The sequence below is a fragment of the Biomphalaria glabrata genome, chromosome 2 (assembly GCF_947242115.1).
Source record: "Biomphalaria glabrata chromosome 2, xgBioGlab47.1, whole genome shotgun sequence".
NCBI classification, from domain to species: Eukaryota; Metazoa; Mollusca; class Gastropoda; family Planorbidae; genus Biomphalaria; species Biomphalaria glabrata.
The window spans coordinates 51,799,926-51,816,489 of record NC_074712.1 but is presented as its reverse complement, the minus strand read 5'-3'; the positions used below and the strand labels follow the sequence as shown (position 1 = coordinate 51,816,489).

The 16,564-nt window shown below is 40.3% G+C and overlaps 1 protein-coding gene across 1 annotated transcript; it reads left to right on the top strand.

Moving 5' to 3' along the window:
• Positions 1 to 11,302: 11,302 nt before the first annotated feature.
• LOC106055110 (DNA damage-inducible transcript 4-like protein) lies at positions 11,303 to 16,240 on the top strand. Its single transcript, XM_013211255.2, has 2 exons — positions 11,303 to 11,798; positions 14,092 to 16,240. Exons 1-2 carry the CDS (start codon positions 11,660 to 11,662, stop codon positions 14,595 to 14,597), a joined length of 645 nt encoding a protein of 214 aa, XP_013066709.1. The 5' UTR covers positions 11,303 to 11,659; the 3' UTR covers positions 14,598 to 16,240.
• The last annotated feature ends 324 nt before the right edge of the window (positions 16,241 to 16,564 follow it).

Below are 16,564 nucleotides of genomic sequence, written 5' to 3'. Positions count from 1 at the left end.
ATAAAAGTTGTTTTTTTTAAAGAATATTTTTTTTTGTTTAACTATCCACTCTGTAGATGAGTACTTTCATATATAATTTTAGTGGAATTCAGTTCTTAGCTACTTATGTTTACAAAGGTCATGATAGATCTGGATCTCTATAGACTGTACCCAATGGAGGCTCAAAGTGACCTTATTTGACCCGCCCTCCCTCACAGTAACATTACAATTTTAACGTCATTGTGACTTACTTCCTCAGTCAATGAGAAACAATGATTGGTGTATACATAAGTGATGAGCAAACTACGTCCGGCGGGTCACATCCAGTCCCCAGTCTGTCCACAGCTCATACTAAAGTGAGGCTTATTTCCACTGGACTCGAGGATATCGCGTCACGCAACACGCGTGTCTGATATGTAACTGCTCTCCCCCCCCCCCTTTTCCGGGGTTAAAAAAAATTGACCACTATTGGTCAAGACTTTTTAAAAAATTGATCGCGAGAGGGATGTCTAAAGCCTGCCGCTGGCGTTAAGAAGGACCTACATTTCTCAGTAAACTTTATAGAGTTATCAAAAGTGACAATGTCATTTGAAATAAAGTAGACATCTTCACTAGAGTCCACCCCCCTTACACCCCCTCTTTTTTTAAATTTGAAAATCTACGCCCCTAGGTAGTGCAACGATAAAAAAAAAAAAATTTGCTAGACATTGGTCGTGGCCATCGAACTGTTGTTGCTGTAGGCCTACATTGTACAGAGGTCAGATCATTAATTCGCTGGATGCTATCAGCACATTGAGAGATAACTTGAGAAAACACCAAGTGTATATAGGCTACGTTTGCTGAGTGCTTCACTAGGGGTGGCCTTGAACTTGGGAACATTTTGGGGAAGAGCGAGTCCCTTTCCTTTGTGTGTGTGTGTGTGTATGCGTATGTCTGTTCCTCTTGGCAGACTTCATCATGGCCATACATCAGAAGTGAAGAGTCAATCTAGGTCACCGAAGTCAAATCTACTTGTTTCGCATGTAGGTCATATTATTAGCCCCGGTGACCTTGGATAAGTGATACCTAGGATCAATAATAAGGGAAATGAAAAGAGAAGGGCCGATCATAATGAATCTTTTTAAGTTTCAAATGTTTCTTTACTGTGAAAATAAACAATTGTTACTTTTAAAATACATGTAATAAATTTAGAAGATTTCGATTAGTCTTTTTTTTTTCCTTGTGTAGAACCATTGGGTCTCAGGGAATGCTGTTGGACCATCTGATCACTTTCAAATCTCGCTGTGGCACATCTGGTCATTTTGAAATCTAGCAGCGCCACATCTGGTCATCTGAAATCTCGCTGTGACGCGTCTGGTCATTTTGGAATCTAGCAGTGGCACATCTGGTCTTTTTGAAATCTAGCAGTGCCACATCTGGTCATCTGAAATCTCGCTGTGACGCGTCTGGTCATTTTGGAATCTAGCAGTGGCACATCTGGTCTTTTTGAAATCTAGCAGTGCCACATCTGGTCATCTGAAATCTCGCTGTGACGCGTCTGGTCATTTTGGAATCTAGCAGTGGCACATCTGGTCATTTTGAAATCTAGCAGCGCCACATCTGGTCATCTGAAATCTCGCTGTGACGCGTCTGGTCATCTGAAATCTCGCTGTGACGCGTCTGGTCTTTTTGAAATCTAGCAGTGCCACATCTTTTAAATCTACCAGTGGAACATCCGGTGATTTTGAAATTTCGCTGTGGCACATCAGGTCACTTTGAAACTTAGCACTTAGTTAGCAGTGGAACATCTGTCCATTTTGAAATCTAGCACTGGCACATCTGGGCATTTTGAATTTAGGTGTTCGGCCTTATCCCTGAAGTTTGGAAATATTCATTCCCTTATATAGTAAACTTAATTTCTTATAGAATGACATTAGAATTAAAAAAATTATAACAGAAACCTTTTTTTAAACATGTTTAAATAGGTACAAAAACTATATTGTCAAATAGTCTGCCACTAGTGTAGAGGAAAAAAACTGCTAAATAAGTATCACCATAATTTTTTTTTTATAGATTTGGATTGCATTTTCAAAAACAGTATACAAAATGCACTCCCACTGCAAATTAAGAACTTGAATAATTCACAGCGTTATTATCTTCTGGGAAATTGTATAGCGTACCAAATAAAGGATGCAGGATTACTAGAGCATTTTTATTTTAAAAAGAAGCTACTGTAAGATCGATAGTAAGACAGTCTCTACAATGTCAAGCGCACTAATTGTGATTCCCTTGTCAGGTAGGCCTAAATATGTAGGTCTTGTAGATCGACATTTGTTTAAAATACTGAACAAAAGATATTTAAACAACAAACCTCTACCAGCATTTATCTTTACCCTTTTGTACTTTTGTTAAAGTGCAGGCTTCACAACAACATACATTTAGCCTTGGTGAATGGGGGGGGGGGTAGAACATTTTGAAGCGCTCTCTCTCTCTCCCTCGTCTCATTCTCTCTCTCTCTCACCCGTCTCATTCTCTCACTCTCCCCCACCCCTCTCTCGTCTCATTCTCTCCCCCATTCTCTACCCATTTCCTCTTTTTCGAACTCTCGCCCACTCTCTCACAACTTTATTTGGTATATATTGGTCATAATATAACATTTGCTTTTTTTTTCTCTTAATTTCTCTTTTTCTATTACTTTGTGTGAGTGTGTGTTTTTTTAAACTTAATTCGAACCTGAAATAGGGTCTTTATTAATTTATTGCTCAGTTGCCCTAAACCTTTAGACAAAATAAAATAAAACTTAAATGGGATTCTCCTCCGAAACGTCTCTTTATCAAAGTTTTTTTTTTTTTTATCTGGCAAAAAAGTAATTAAACTGTAGATCTAACAGCCAAAATGTACACTTATTTTTATCAACGTATAAAATGATATGTATAATATTGTGATATATAGGCCTATATATATGAATGTTTTTAATTAACATGCACTGGGCCGGCCTAAGGTAATTGGAGGCCTTATGTGGCCCATTATAGGCGAAGTGAATATAGAGTGGCCACCAAGTGAAATAGAAAAAAAAAAAAAATAAGACCGAAAAATACGCCATGTTATAAGAAGATTCCTGTATCTAATTCAACATTAAGTTAAATTCATAAAGCGCAATTTCCGTAGCGTTCAATTAGCGTTCCGTAGGCTTCTTAAACATAGTCGTACAGATGTCGTAAACAGATTTTTCAGCTCAATCCGAGCGTCCGATAGTACGAATGTGCTTCATGCATGCTCACTAGACTAGAAATAGCCAAATACGTTTCAACATTTCATCAAAAGGAAGAAACAATTATGGTCTTCTAACAATTAGCTCTAAACATTCGTGATAAACGTTGAATCATAGTAGAGACTTGGGCAAGTAGACATAGAGCCATGCATAGAATTCTGCTATATTTGAGATTTGAACCATGTTTCCTAATTTTGTGTCTAAAAAAATCATTTGAATCCTTTGCGAGGCCCCAGTACAAATCGAAGACCCTATAGAAGGCTATGTTTGTATGCCTTTTATGGACGATTAGATTGAAACAATGATACGCGTAGGACGTATATATAATTATCTTCTGTTAAGGAACGTCTGTTATTTATAAGATAATTAAGATATTCACCTAAAGCTATATCTTAACCTGAAACAGACAGGCCTTCAAATTTGAATGTCAAATAGGTGACATAAATTCTAGATCAAGTTTATTACTATTTAGCTTTTTAGAAAAAAAAAAGTTTGTTATCATTTATCTGCTCTAAAACTTTAATATAGACTGTTTCCAGTCTGTAAATTAATAAATTTTTCATTTAAAAATGCACTAGATTTAGATCCTAGATTGTGACTAGATATCTAGATCTAGATGTACAATAGCAGGCTACATTTTTTTCTTTATAAAAACTGCGATAACTAGGCCAGTGGAGTAGCATCCATGGCGCGAAGGGGTTCAATGAACCCGGGCCTACAAGCAGGAGGGGCCCACAGCTGTGGCGTAGCAACCATGGCGCGAAGGAGCTCATTACGCTTGGGCCCATGCTCAAGGCCAGTTGGAGCCCATATTAGAACTTAGGAAGAACATTTGTTTGTTCATTTGAAACACTTTTAAGTAGTTTAACTCTGTTAAGAAGCTGTAAAAATATTGACTTTTAAGACATTATTACTTATATGCAGTCCTAACTGAATCAAACGTTATGACATAATTACTTTTTTTAAGAAAAAGGTACGATCTTTACAGTGGAATGTCTTTACATTTAGATTACTCATTTTTTGTCACACACTAAATTTGTCTTATTGGCTGGAGAGGAGCCCATCAAGATGTTTTTGAACCCGGAGTACTAGTGTGATATTTACTTGTGTAGCAGGCAGTGGTTACGTCCTATAGTCCTTGCAGTACTGGAGTGATATTTACTTCTGTAGCAGGCAATGGTTACGTCATATAGTCCTCGCAGTACTGGTGTGATATTTACTTGTGTAGCAGGCAGTGGTTACGTCCTATAGTCCTTGCAGTGCTGGAGTGATATTTACTTGTGTAGCAGGCAATGGCTACGTCCTATAGTCCTCGCAGTACTGGTGTAATATTTACTTGTCTAGCAGTCAGTGGTTACGTCCTATAGTCCTTGCAGTGCTGGTGTGATATTTACTTGTGTAGCAGGCAGTGGTTACGTCCTATAGTCCTTGCAGTACTGGTGTGATATTTACTTGTGTAGCAGGCAGTGGTTAGGTCCTATAGTCCTTGCAGTACTGGTGTGATATTTACTTGTGTAGCAGGCAGTGGTTACGTCCTATAGTCCTCACAGTACTGGAGTGATATTTACTTGTGTAGCAGGCAGTGGTTACGTCCTATAGTCCTTGCAGTACTGGTGTGATATTTACTTGTGTAGCAGGCAGTGGTTACGTCCTATAGTCCTCGCAGTACTGGTGTAATATTTACTTGTCTAGCAGTCAGTAGTTACGTCCTATAGTCCTCGCAGTACTGGAGTGATATTTACTTGTGTAGCAGGTAGTGGTTCTCGCGGCAATTCCAGATCCCACCTCATCGTGGTTGTCGCGTGAACACCCCATGTGGGGGTGGCTAAGAGGAACTGGTTTTTGATTACAGGTTTTTAAGGCCAGGTGATCAATGTAAAATAAAACAGCCACACGTCTCCGCCTCCCACCGAGTGGGGGAGCATGGCTAACTTAGTAGCCACTGTATTCGGCCCACAAGGCTGAGTACGGGGGTGAAAAGATCGGAGTCCAGCGTGCTACGATACGGCGCGCCATAAACGTTGGGGGACCTCGGGGCCAGTGTTTCCGGAGACACCGGCATCGCACTAAGCCGCCACGCCGACGGCATTGGTAACGAACGTTGAAAGAGACGGTTTCCAAAATTTCCCCTCTCTCGAGGGCAAGCTCGCAGTGCCGACAATGGGTTCAGCGGTCTTGGACACCAGTCCAGGACATTCAGCTATTGTCTCAACGATGGGACAGCCTGTGTGTCATACATGCAACCAGTCCGCCCCCCCCGGGGCAAAATTTCTCTCTATCTATGCAAGTCAAGTCAAGTGTCGAAAACGCGGGTATGAGCATTACCGGTCTAACAGGCTCCGACCACACAACGGCAACGATAGGTTTGTGGTCGAAAAATGTGCTACTATCGGACAAGAAAACGCGGGAGGAAACGGTTTCCTCTGGATGTGAGACAGGTGGCCAGCATCCCTCAGGTACGACGCCTGAGCCCAGCCCACTAACACAGAGCGCCACGACGGCCTCAAGCACATACGGTGGAGTCGTGCCCCACCAAAAGACCGGCAATACCATAGGATGTGAGACAGGTGGCCAGCATCCCTCAGGTACGACGCCTGAGCCCAGCCCACTAGCCCAGAGCGCCACGATGGCCTCACGCACAAACGGGGGAGTTGTGCCCCCCACGAAAACCCGAAAGGTGACCGTACCAGGAGGCAAAGCTAGAGGACGTGGTACACCCTCATTCACCAGAACCCGAAAGGTGAACGCACCAGGAGGCAAGGCAGGGGGGAGTGGTGCCCCCCCACCCGGTTACGACCGAAGCAAACAGCTACGAATTATCCACCTCAATCTGAATCGGCAGTTCTCGCTGAAACGGATTGAGGTCTATACGATAGCAGAGCAATATGAGGCAGATGTCCTACTGTGCCAAGAGACTTTACGCTCAGACGAGGGGCCACCTCTTCTTTACGGCTTCACAGCCTACCGGTGTTCCTGCTCGAGGTGCCAGGTACTTGTAACGTTCGTACGTAATACGCTTACAGCCCGAGTAGTGGAATCCAGCGCCCCTGCGGGACCCGGTGGGACTGACACTTTGACAGTGGAGGTGTACAAATATGGTCAGCGATTCACATGCGTAAACCTATACAATCCACCTAAGTCTGAGTTGCAATTCAAACTGCAAGAGCCTTTTGGTACAAGGATGATCGTTGCGGGTGATTTTAACGCTAAGTCCCCAGCGTGGGGATGCGCGGACTCTGATGTCCGAGGGCGCCGGCTACTTGAGATATGTGACGAAACAAATCTGGTTGTTTTGCAGGGCAAAGACAGCCCCCCGACCTTTCTGCACACCGGGCATGGGGGTATGTCGCGGCCAGACTTGTCCCTGGTGTCAGCTGACTTAAGGTCACAGTCAAGAGTGGACGTGCTCAACGATGTCGGTAGTGATCATCTGCCGGTCTTGGTCACAATCGAACTCGGAAAGCTCAGCGTGAGTACCCCATATACAGAACCAAAATGGGTGTATAAACGTGCTAACTGGGATCTGTTTAGGAGTGCATCGGATGTAGCTCTGGACGGATTGGATATTCAAGCAGATTGCATTAACCGGACTTACGGACTCTTTGTCAAAGCCATCTTAGGTGCTGCTCGAAAAGCTATCCCGAGGTCCTACGGGGGGCGCAAGTTTAGTCACTTTTGGTCTCCCGCACTGGCACGCCTAATCCGACTAAGGCGGGCTGCACGCAGGCAGCATAGTCGTAGAAAAACCGATGAAACCAGAAGAGCTTACAACAAGCTAACGGCGGAGGTAAAGGAAGCCATTGCGGAGGGTACGAGACAGAAGTGGGCAAAGACATGTGCTAACCTAGATCTTGCGGACGGACGACAGGCATGGAAACTTCTCAATAACCTAACCAGGGCGAAAGAACCAAAAGCAGCTGCGCCCCTGCAAACGGCTCAAGGCTTGGTGGTCACTGACTCTAAACGGTCGGACGCTCTAAACCATGCCTTTGCGGCTATCTCTAGGACGGGTGAGAGGAGCGAAGTGTCGAAAGCTCTAGACAGCATCAGGAAGGCGAAAGCGAAACGCAGATATGTCTATGGTGAGGATGAGACGAGCACATTCATCAACTCTTTTACCTACGGAGAGCTAGACATTGCACTTCGGAAGTGCAAGTTGCGAAAGGCACCGGGGCCAGATGGGGTCAGCAACGAAATGCTGAAACATCTCGGTCCCATAGGCAGAAGGAAACTGTTGGATTTGATCAATCGTACTTGGACTAAGGGGGATTTCCCCAAGGCTTGGCGAGTGGCAACGATTGTTCCCCTGCTCAAAAAGGGGAAAATCCCAGATCGTGCAGAAAGCTACCGACCCGTCTCGTTGACGTCCAACGTCGGGAAGGCGGCCGAACGCATGGTCAACAGAAGGCTCACATGGTTTCTAGAAACGAAGGGTCTCATTGCTCCTGAACAGGGCGGGTTCAGGAGGCAACGAAATGCGATCGATCAAGTGACGTTATTCATGCAGAAAGTGGCGGATGGCTTCCAGTGGGGCAACACAAATCGACCTGGTCAGTCGACGCTAGCGGTATTTATCGATCTCAAGCAGGCCTACGACAGAGTATGGAGGCCCGGCTTGTTGTTGAAACTGATGAACTTAGGTGTCGGTTCATATATGCTTAGGTGGATCCAAAATTTCCTCACGGAAAGAACGGTACAGACTCGTGTTGGTAAGCACTTGTCGAGGAAACTTCCACTTGAGCAGGGGGTGCCGCAGGGATCGGCACTCAGCTGTACGCTGTTTTTGGTCTTTATCAACGACTTGCCGGCTCTTTTGAAATGTCAGAAGCTGTTGTTTGCAGATGATATCGTGTTGTGGGAGTCAGGGAGAGACCGTCAACAACTCATTGACACTCTCCAGCAGGCATTAACAACTATATCCTGCTACGCCAGAATGTGGAACCTTGAGGTAAACCACTCGAAGTCGGTTTACTCATGGTTTACGCTGGGCCGTGATATATTGAAGGAACCTGTCGAGCTTAGAATGGATGGCAAGATTCTGGAATGGGATAAAAAGCCCAAGTACCTTGGAGTAATTCTCGATCAGAAACTGACTATGTGCGATCATATTCAGCAGGTAAAAGAAACAGCTTCCGAGAAGCTGAATATCGTAAAGAAACTAGCTGGAACGAAGTGGGGAGCGAGAGCTGACGTGCTGAGAGGACTGTACATGGGTGCAGTACGCTCTCACATGGACTACAGTCTTCCTGTTCAGGTCTGGGCCTCGCAAACGACCTTAGCAAGCCTAGACTCTGTTCAGAACCAAGCCTTAAGACTAATCTGTGGAACCTTTAGGACAACGCCAATTGCCGCTGGCGAGGTTATGGCAAACATCCCACCGTTGAAATTGCGCAGAGAACGAGCCGTCATACTAGCTCACGAGAGATATATGCGGCTGGAAGATGGATGCCCACTCAGAAGTCTGGTCGACAACTGGGAGGGTAGGAGACGCCTCAAAAACCGGCCTTGTTTCATGCATGTGGCACGCGGGCTGGTCAGAGAGGCGAATCTGCCGGTGGAGCGGGCTGCTCTATCCCCGTCCGGTTCTATCTTCCCGATGGAGGCTCTCGGCATGCCGACGATACGGAAGAGCCTACTAGACCCAGTGGTAACGAAGCAGAGTCCAACCACACGGCTACTACAAGCAGCCAGAGAGACTATCGAATCATATCCAGCCGGAGTAACCACCATCTACACAGACGGTTCTGTGCGGACGCTCGAGGGAACTGTGAAAGCTGGGTACGGAGCGGTAGTTCGACTCTCTGGCAATCCCGAAAGTGACGAGCTCAGTGGTCCCTGTCAGCAGAAAAGCAGCCTCGAGGCTGAACTCGAAGCAATGTTCCAAGCACTGGACTGGGTGGCTACGATGGTACGTAACGGGACTGCGTCAGCGCACGACATAGTTCTTTTCACGGACTCGGTGGCCGCACTGGAGGCCATAGAACGGCTGGATGAAGGTGCTAGAAGGGTATGGGACGTCCTAACGGTCGGAGGGCGTCTCCTACGATTCGGCGTGAACGTTACTTTGCAATGGGTGCCCGCCCATTGTGGGGTGGTCAGCCACGATTTGGCTGACCAGCTCGCGAAAACCGCGGTCGCAACGGCGCTCGAAAATGATGAACCGTACTCATATGAAAGTGTACGATCCCTAGTCAACCAGCGCATGTTGACACTTTGGCACGACGGCTGGGATTCTTCGGACAAGGGGCGTGAGCTTTACCGGGCAATGAGGAGACCAGACAGAAGGGATGCATGGTGGCAACTTAATCGTGCGGAACAGGCAGTCCTAGCCCAGTTCCGGGTCGGCCATTGTCCAATTGGTGCTTACCTCGGACGATGGAAGGAGAACTACGACACGCGGTGTCGCCATTGCATGGAGGACGACGAAACAATAGAACACATTCTTTACGAATGCAGAGTTCTGCACGAAGGACGATTGGGACAAGCTATAGATAGAGAAAATACTGGTTCATGTACGACACAGAGGTTGTCCTTGTACGGGGATAAGGCAACCTTAAGACTCACTGCTCGCTTCCTCTCACGTGCTCTAAGGGAGTAATTCTCAGCATGTTTTTCGTTGTCAATGGGGTTTCTGACTCGGTAGTGGTTCTTTCCTATAGTTCTCGCAGTACTGGAGTGATATTTACTTGTGTAGCAGGTAGTGGTTCTTTCCTATAGTTCTCGCAGTACTGGTGTGATATTTACTTGTGTAGCAGGTAGTGGTTCTTTCGTATAGTTCTCGCAGTACTGGAGTGATATTTACTTGTGTAGCAGGTAGTGGTTCTTTCCTATAGTTCTCGCAGTACTGGTGTGATATTTACTTGTGTAGCAGACAGTGGTTACGTCCTATAGTCCTCGCAGTACTGGAGTGATATTTACTTGTGTAGAAGGTAGTGGTTCTTTCCTATAGTTCTCGCAGTACTGGTGTGATATTTACTTGTGTAGTAGGCAGTGGTTAAGTCTTATAGTTCTCGCAATACTGGAGTGATATTCAGTTGTGTAGCAGGCAGTGGTTACGTCGTATACATCTACAGTCTCTGGCCATCACCTAAATTAAAATTTAACTTAACAGTAATAGTCCAATATTTAAACTACATGCTTACATATTACTTCCTAATGCGTCTTAAAACGAATAGATATTAATTAATAATATCGTTGTATCCCGTGCTTTTAAGAATGTGCACTTATAATACTGTCTCTATTTCAGTCACAAGAAGCACTGGCACTTGATTTCCAACATCAATTCTGTCCAACACAAAGCCGAGTCTATGCCATCTACCATTTAGCTCGAGCCTGTCACACAAGTCCTGGGTTGGATTCCCGTACTAAATGAAATATAGATGTTAAATGTTTTCTTGGAGGTTCGGGGAGTGCCAATTTAAATTATTCCGATAGCGGATTCCAGCGGTGGTTGATTTTGAAACCAATACGATGCCAATGCCCATACATTCTCATCTTATGACATCAAAACCATCCATTCGAAGTTTTTTTGTTTGTTTGTTTTCTTGCGGTGGTTGATTTTGAAACCTATACGATGCCAATGCCCATACATTCTCATCATATGACCTCAAAACCACCCATTCGAAGTTTTTTTGTTTGTTTTTTCTTTTCTAGTGGTTGTTGATTTTGAAACCAATACGATGCAATGCTCACTCATTCACATCGTATGACCTTAAAACCATCCATTCGAATAACTTTTTTTTTTTAAAGTTACGATTTTTACATTGGAATGTCTTTGCATTTAGATTACTCTTTTTTTTTGTCACACACTAAATTTGTCTTATTGGCTGGAGGGGGGACACCAAAGTGTTCTTGAACCCGGGCCCACGGGTACCTTGCTACGCTTTTCCATTTCAAAAATACTTAAATTTCACAAAATATTACATAAATTTCACAAAATATTACAAGATGTTGTTGATTGTGCACGAACGATCCCTCTATAATTGATCTTTAAAAAAAAAGTTACTTTATTTCTTGATTTCTTCTAGAACGATTCGACAGTAGCGTAGGCCTAATAGTAAGCAATGATATCAGCTCTACTGTGATTGGTGTGTTTTGTCAAAACTAGAACAGGGTTTGTCCTCGAGACGAAGTTAATATGCAAATGAGAAGAACCGTGACACAAATCAGCTGGTCTTCGAGCCGCGACACAGTCTATTTTAAGGTGACGGAAATATATAAAAGCTTAGTCATATATTGAATTCGGCATATGCAATGCATCTGTTATAGTGAAACGAAGTTCTAGTAGATAGAGCGGTTCAGTTCAGAATTACATGTTCCATTTCGTTTGTTCCTAGTATTAGTGCTGTTGTGTGTGACAGTGAAACACACCCACATAGCATTTCCGTGTATCAAATCAGCTGACCGGCTTCTTTCTTCATTCACACAAAGATGATAGACGTCGTAGATTCGTTGACCAACCGTCTCAAATCAGCCATGAAATCTTTACTCGTTGGAAGCAAAGCAAACATGGACTATTCATTAATTATAGAGACTGATTTCGAACATGAAAAGCATAAGTCAAAATTAGGTAAGATGAATAAAATATAAAAGCTTGACTCCACAATTATAAATAATTTAATATTTTTTATAGATCTAGATTTCTGATTTGCCCTACCTAGACCTAGCCTCTAGGTCCTAGGAGTTAGGAGTAGTAGGAGGGCTAGTACTTAACTATTAGATCTATAGAACAAGAATAGATTAATAGACTAGAGACTAGAGTGTTATTCAGTGTAGATTTAGTAGCCTGGGTCTAGTTCTAGTCTAGATTCTAGATAGATATATTAATATATAATATATTAGATCTAGAATCTAGATCTAATTCTAGACTATTAATTTAATACTTAATGATAGGGAGCCTAGAAAAGAGTAGTGAGTAGTAGTAGTAGAGATAGATCTAGAGGTCTAGATTCTAGATCTAGACTAAATTTACCCTAGCTAGAATCTAGATCTATATTATTCTATATCGAATCTACTATAATTATAATCTATACTAGAATCTAAATCGAGAGACTGATCTGGATCTAGCGTCTACTAGAAATCTAATATTTATTGTCTGCTAGATCTAGATAATTCATATATAGATCTAGATATAGATTTTTTCTAGATCTATTTCAGAGTTGAAGATAATTCATTTCCTAGTTTTAACCACCCTTCGGATATTGGGGATGGGCAGGGTATGAACACAGAACCATCAAGGCGATCAAGCAACAATTCATCGTGCGTACTTCATGACCAGGCAGCCATCCTATATTTATAGATGTAGATCTAATTCATTAATCGGAATTTCATGTTAAACTGAACCATAATCTTCAAATACAAAATCTAATAAAATACTCAGAAAGACACAAAGATAAAGGCACAGGTAAAACTTCCCATCGCAGGCTCCTTTTGAAGAATGTTACGTGAGTGGCAGCGCTGCGCTGGCTATCGCTAAGGTCAACAGGTCACATGGTTACTACCGGCGTGTCGGTGTCTAGTACAAATTAGTACAAATGCTCCTTCTTTCTTAGTGCTATTAGAGCTAGGTATGAACACAGAGGACATTTGAGAAATCCAAGCGACAGTAAAGCACGCATACAAAACGACCAAGCAGCCAACTATGCTTTTTTTAGGCATAGATATAGAATTAATAGGCCTTATGAAATTTTTTTTCCAAATCATTCCTTGACACTTAAATTATCCAGCCATCCCAATATATCAATATAAAGTGTGAAATATTCAATACAAATGTATAAGTTATTATTTATCAGAACTATCCTATAGATGCATTTTATTAAGTAATTCAATGAATTAAAATTTCGCTGACATTTTTGCTATTTCTAATTCTTAATGAAAAAAAATATTTAAACAATAACAATAAATTTAATTATACTTTCTGACTGATAATTTGTATTTTAAAAAAATAGATATCTCTGACAATAATTAAAAAATTGAATATATGAGAATTAAACAATTTTAGGCAGAAGTGGTTTTGATGCATGTATTGGAGACCGTTAAGCAGATCTTTTTTTTTTGCATAAATTTGCATTTGATAAGGATATTTTTTTTTTGTTAATGTTTTATTTTAACTATGTTATCTATCATTGAATGGAAAAACATCATATAGGATTTAACTCTTTCTCTCCCTAATAATTTTTCATGACCCAACGGAATTATTCAGTTTGCTCATTTGTAGCTCACTTCCCAGTTAGGATTCAACTTCCAGAACTTTATTTTCTTTGGTATAGAGTTAAAAGGGGATGCATGCTCTTTTTATAAAATACAGTTTAGTGTTTATAAACAAAACATTCATTTTATGATGCCAAATGAACAATGGTATCGTCAGTTAGGAGAGAAAAAGTTAATATTGTATCATTCATCCAAAAACATTCTATACAAATTCAGCATCTAGCTCATTTCATATTGTTTCAAGTAGGTCTGCAAATAGCTTAATTTTCAAATTACACGTTATAACTGTTTAATGTCTAAGAGTAATTCCACTAACATGCTGTCTTTAATTCTGAAGCCTAACCTTATTAGCTTATTTGGCTTCTGTGGGCTAGTTGGCTTAGCTCCTCAGATTGTTCCATAGCCATGGCACAACTTGTTATATATATATAACTTGAATTGTTATATAAATTAGTCCTGAAAGATCTTAAGAAGCAGACATACATTTATACCTATGTGTATCAAACTAATATACAATATAAGTCAAATAAATATTGGATTTTCTCTAATTCATTTCAGTCATGAACTTTATTTTTTATAATGACAGATCTATAGAAGAGAGCTTTTTATTCTTTTATATTTTTAATCACACATTTTGTTTTTTTCATTTCCAGATGAAAAGGATCCCAATATGAATAGCTATGGAGAGTTTCATGACACATTTGAATCAGATGCATGTTGTGCTATTCAGACAGATATTGAAACTGCCATCACAGAGTCCTGTGACAAAGAAAACCATTGTCAAATCATTTTCCCATCAAACTTGATGTCACGCATTTCTCAGGACATTCTTCGGATGTCCATGGCTGAGCCCTGTGGTGTTCGTGGTTGTGCAATTTACATTATGCTAGAGGAAAAAAACAAACCTCGCAATCTAACAACAATTTTCGGCAATCCGTCAACACCCCCAACCTTTGAAATTCATCTGACATTAAAAGAAGATAATAGGAGCTGGAGGAAACTACACAAAGTTTATCTTACAATCAAAAGTTGTATCCAAAGAACAAAGTGGACTGCTATGCCTAAAATTCTTTGCTCTGCTTATCAGTTAGAAAAGAGAAGGTTGTATCGCCGTGTCCACCAAAAAGAATGTCTTATTTCAGGGATGGAAATGTCGTGAAGAAATTGTTCTGGGGAATGTGCAATTTAGTTTCTTAGGTTACACTCATTTTGAAATGAAAAACAGGACTTGAGTTAATTTCATGTTTGATAGTTATGTTGACAAGCTTCAGTCTTTGTGTTTGTATTCATTGTTAATTTTCTATTTATGTTTTGTTTTTTAATTTAAAAAAAAACGACTTCACTGAATGTGTTGCATGTGGTGGTCCAGTCTGAGAATGCTTGATTGATGTTTGAATAGTTTCTGGCCAGATGTTAACTTCAAACAATTTTATTAGAATATTCTTAGCCTGCACTTTATTTTTATGTTATTCTTATTTCTTTTTTTGGTTTCAATTTGTGCCATAATTTTTAACATTTCTTTTAATTAACAATATTTCAGTTAATGACGTTGAGTAAGAACATATTTTAGGAATATTGTCGCCATGGATTTTTTTGTATGACCCTTTCTTTATTGCCAGAAGATTCAGTATTCTGAATCTGCATTGATACAGTGTGACTAGTAAAAATATAGCCGAGCTTGAGTTCTCTTTTATTTTTCCTCCCCTGGCCACATTTGATTATAAATTGAGATAACTGAGAAGAAAAATGTCTAGTTCACATTTCGGTTGAGTAAATGGATGAAGTATGTGTGGGGGGTCAAGTAGCTTTTACTACTAAACAAAATAAGGCATACAATTCATCACATTCCTATATTTTTCTATTAATTATTTATGTGTTTAACAAACATTTTATAAGAATCTCAGTTGTTTTGTCCTGCATATAACAATTTTTATTCCCTTGTGTTTTGCTGCCTTTGTGTTTCTTGTAATAGTTTTAACATTTTTTTACAATTTGAATAATTATGAAGTGTGAATGTTAGGCAGCAGAAATGTGTTCCAAATTAAGTGCCTTTTTAAATAAACAAACTGTATGTTAGTTACATTACAAAATAAAAAACTGTGATAATAATTGACATTTACAGTAAATATAGTGCAATTGAATGGTTAATTAGATTTTCTTGCTAGGTGGCACTAATGAGAGTCGGGCAAATAAAAGTAGTTCTTAAACCTTTTATTAAAGATTTCTAAATTATATTATGTGAGCAATTAATTTGTGAAAGTAAATTACAATTTTACACAATTTTTAAGAACTATTTTATTTTGTCATATTAAGATATTGACTTATTTTTTCTAAATTTGTTCCAAAATGTGTTCCAATTTTCTATTTTTAATAAAAGCATTGCGTTAGTCCCATACATTAGCTAGTGCCACCTGTAGGAAAATGTGTATATAAATAAGAAAAAATAAATATACTTGACCTCTAGGCTGTTGTGTAAAATACTTGAATTTAGTTTTATAATTATGTGAATGTTTTTAACCTTTACAAAATGAATACATTCAACAAAAACTCTTAAATCTACAATTTACATCATAGAATTTTTGCTGGAGTTCATTTTTTTAAAAAGCTGAAACACATTATTCAAAAGAATTTTTTTTTTTTCATTCTGAAAGTAAATGTAGCTAATGTTTACAAAGTTCGAGCAGTCAGAAATGCTTTTCTACCAGCATGAAATGTACATAGTTATTGACTTTGGTCAGATTATGTCTTGTATATTTTTGTTACTGATTATAAAACACTGTCAATAAAATGTCATGTATATTACTGGGTTGTTTTTGTTCATGTGTTGCTGAAGTGTTTATCAATATCCATAGCTTAACGCAAATAGAAAACAGCACTACTGTGATGGATACGTTATATAGGTTTGCTAGTAAGGAAAACAAAAAGTAATTATTTAAATGTGATTATGTGCCATGCTCTTTGTTGAGTAAAGCCTTGATGCCTTAATTAGCTGCTCTTTGTTGACAGCCCAAGATTTCAAAAGTTGTGCATGTAATCATATAGTTTTATTACAATCAAAGGGAATTATTCCATATCAGTTTGAGTAAGCAGATAATTATGTCGATATGTAATGAATTTTGTCAATTC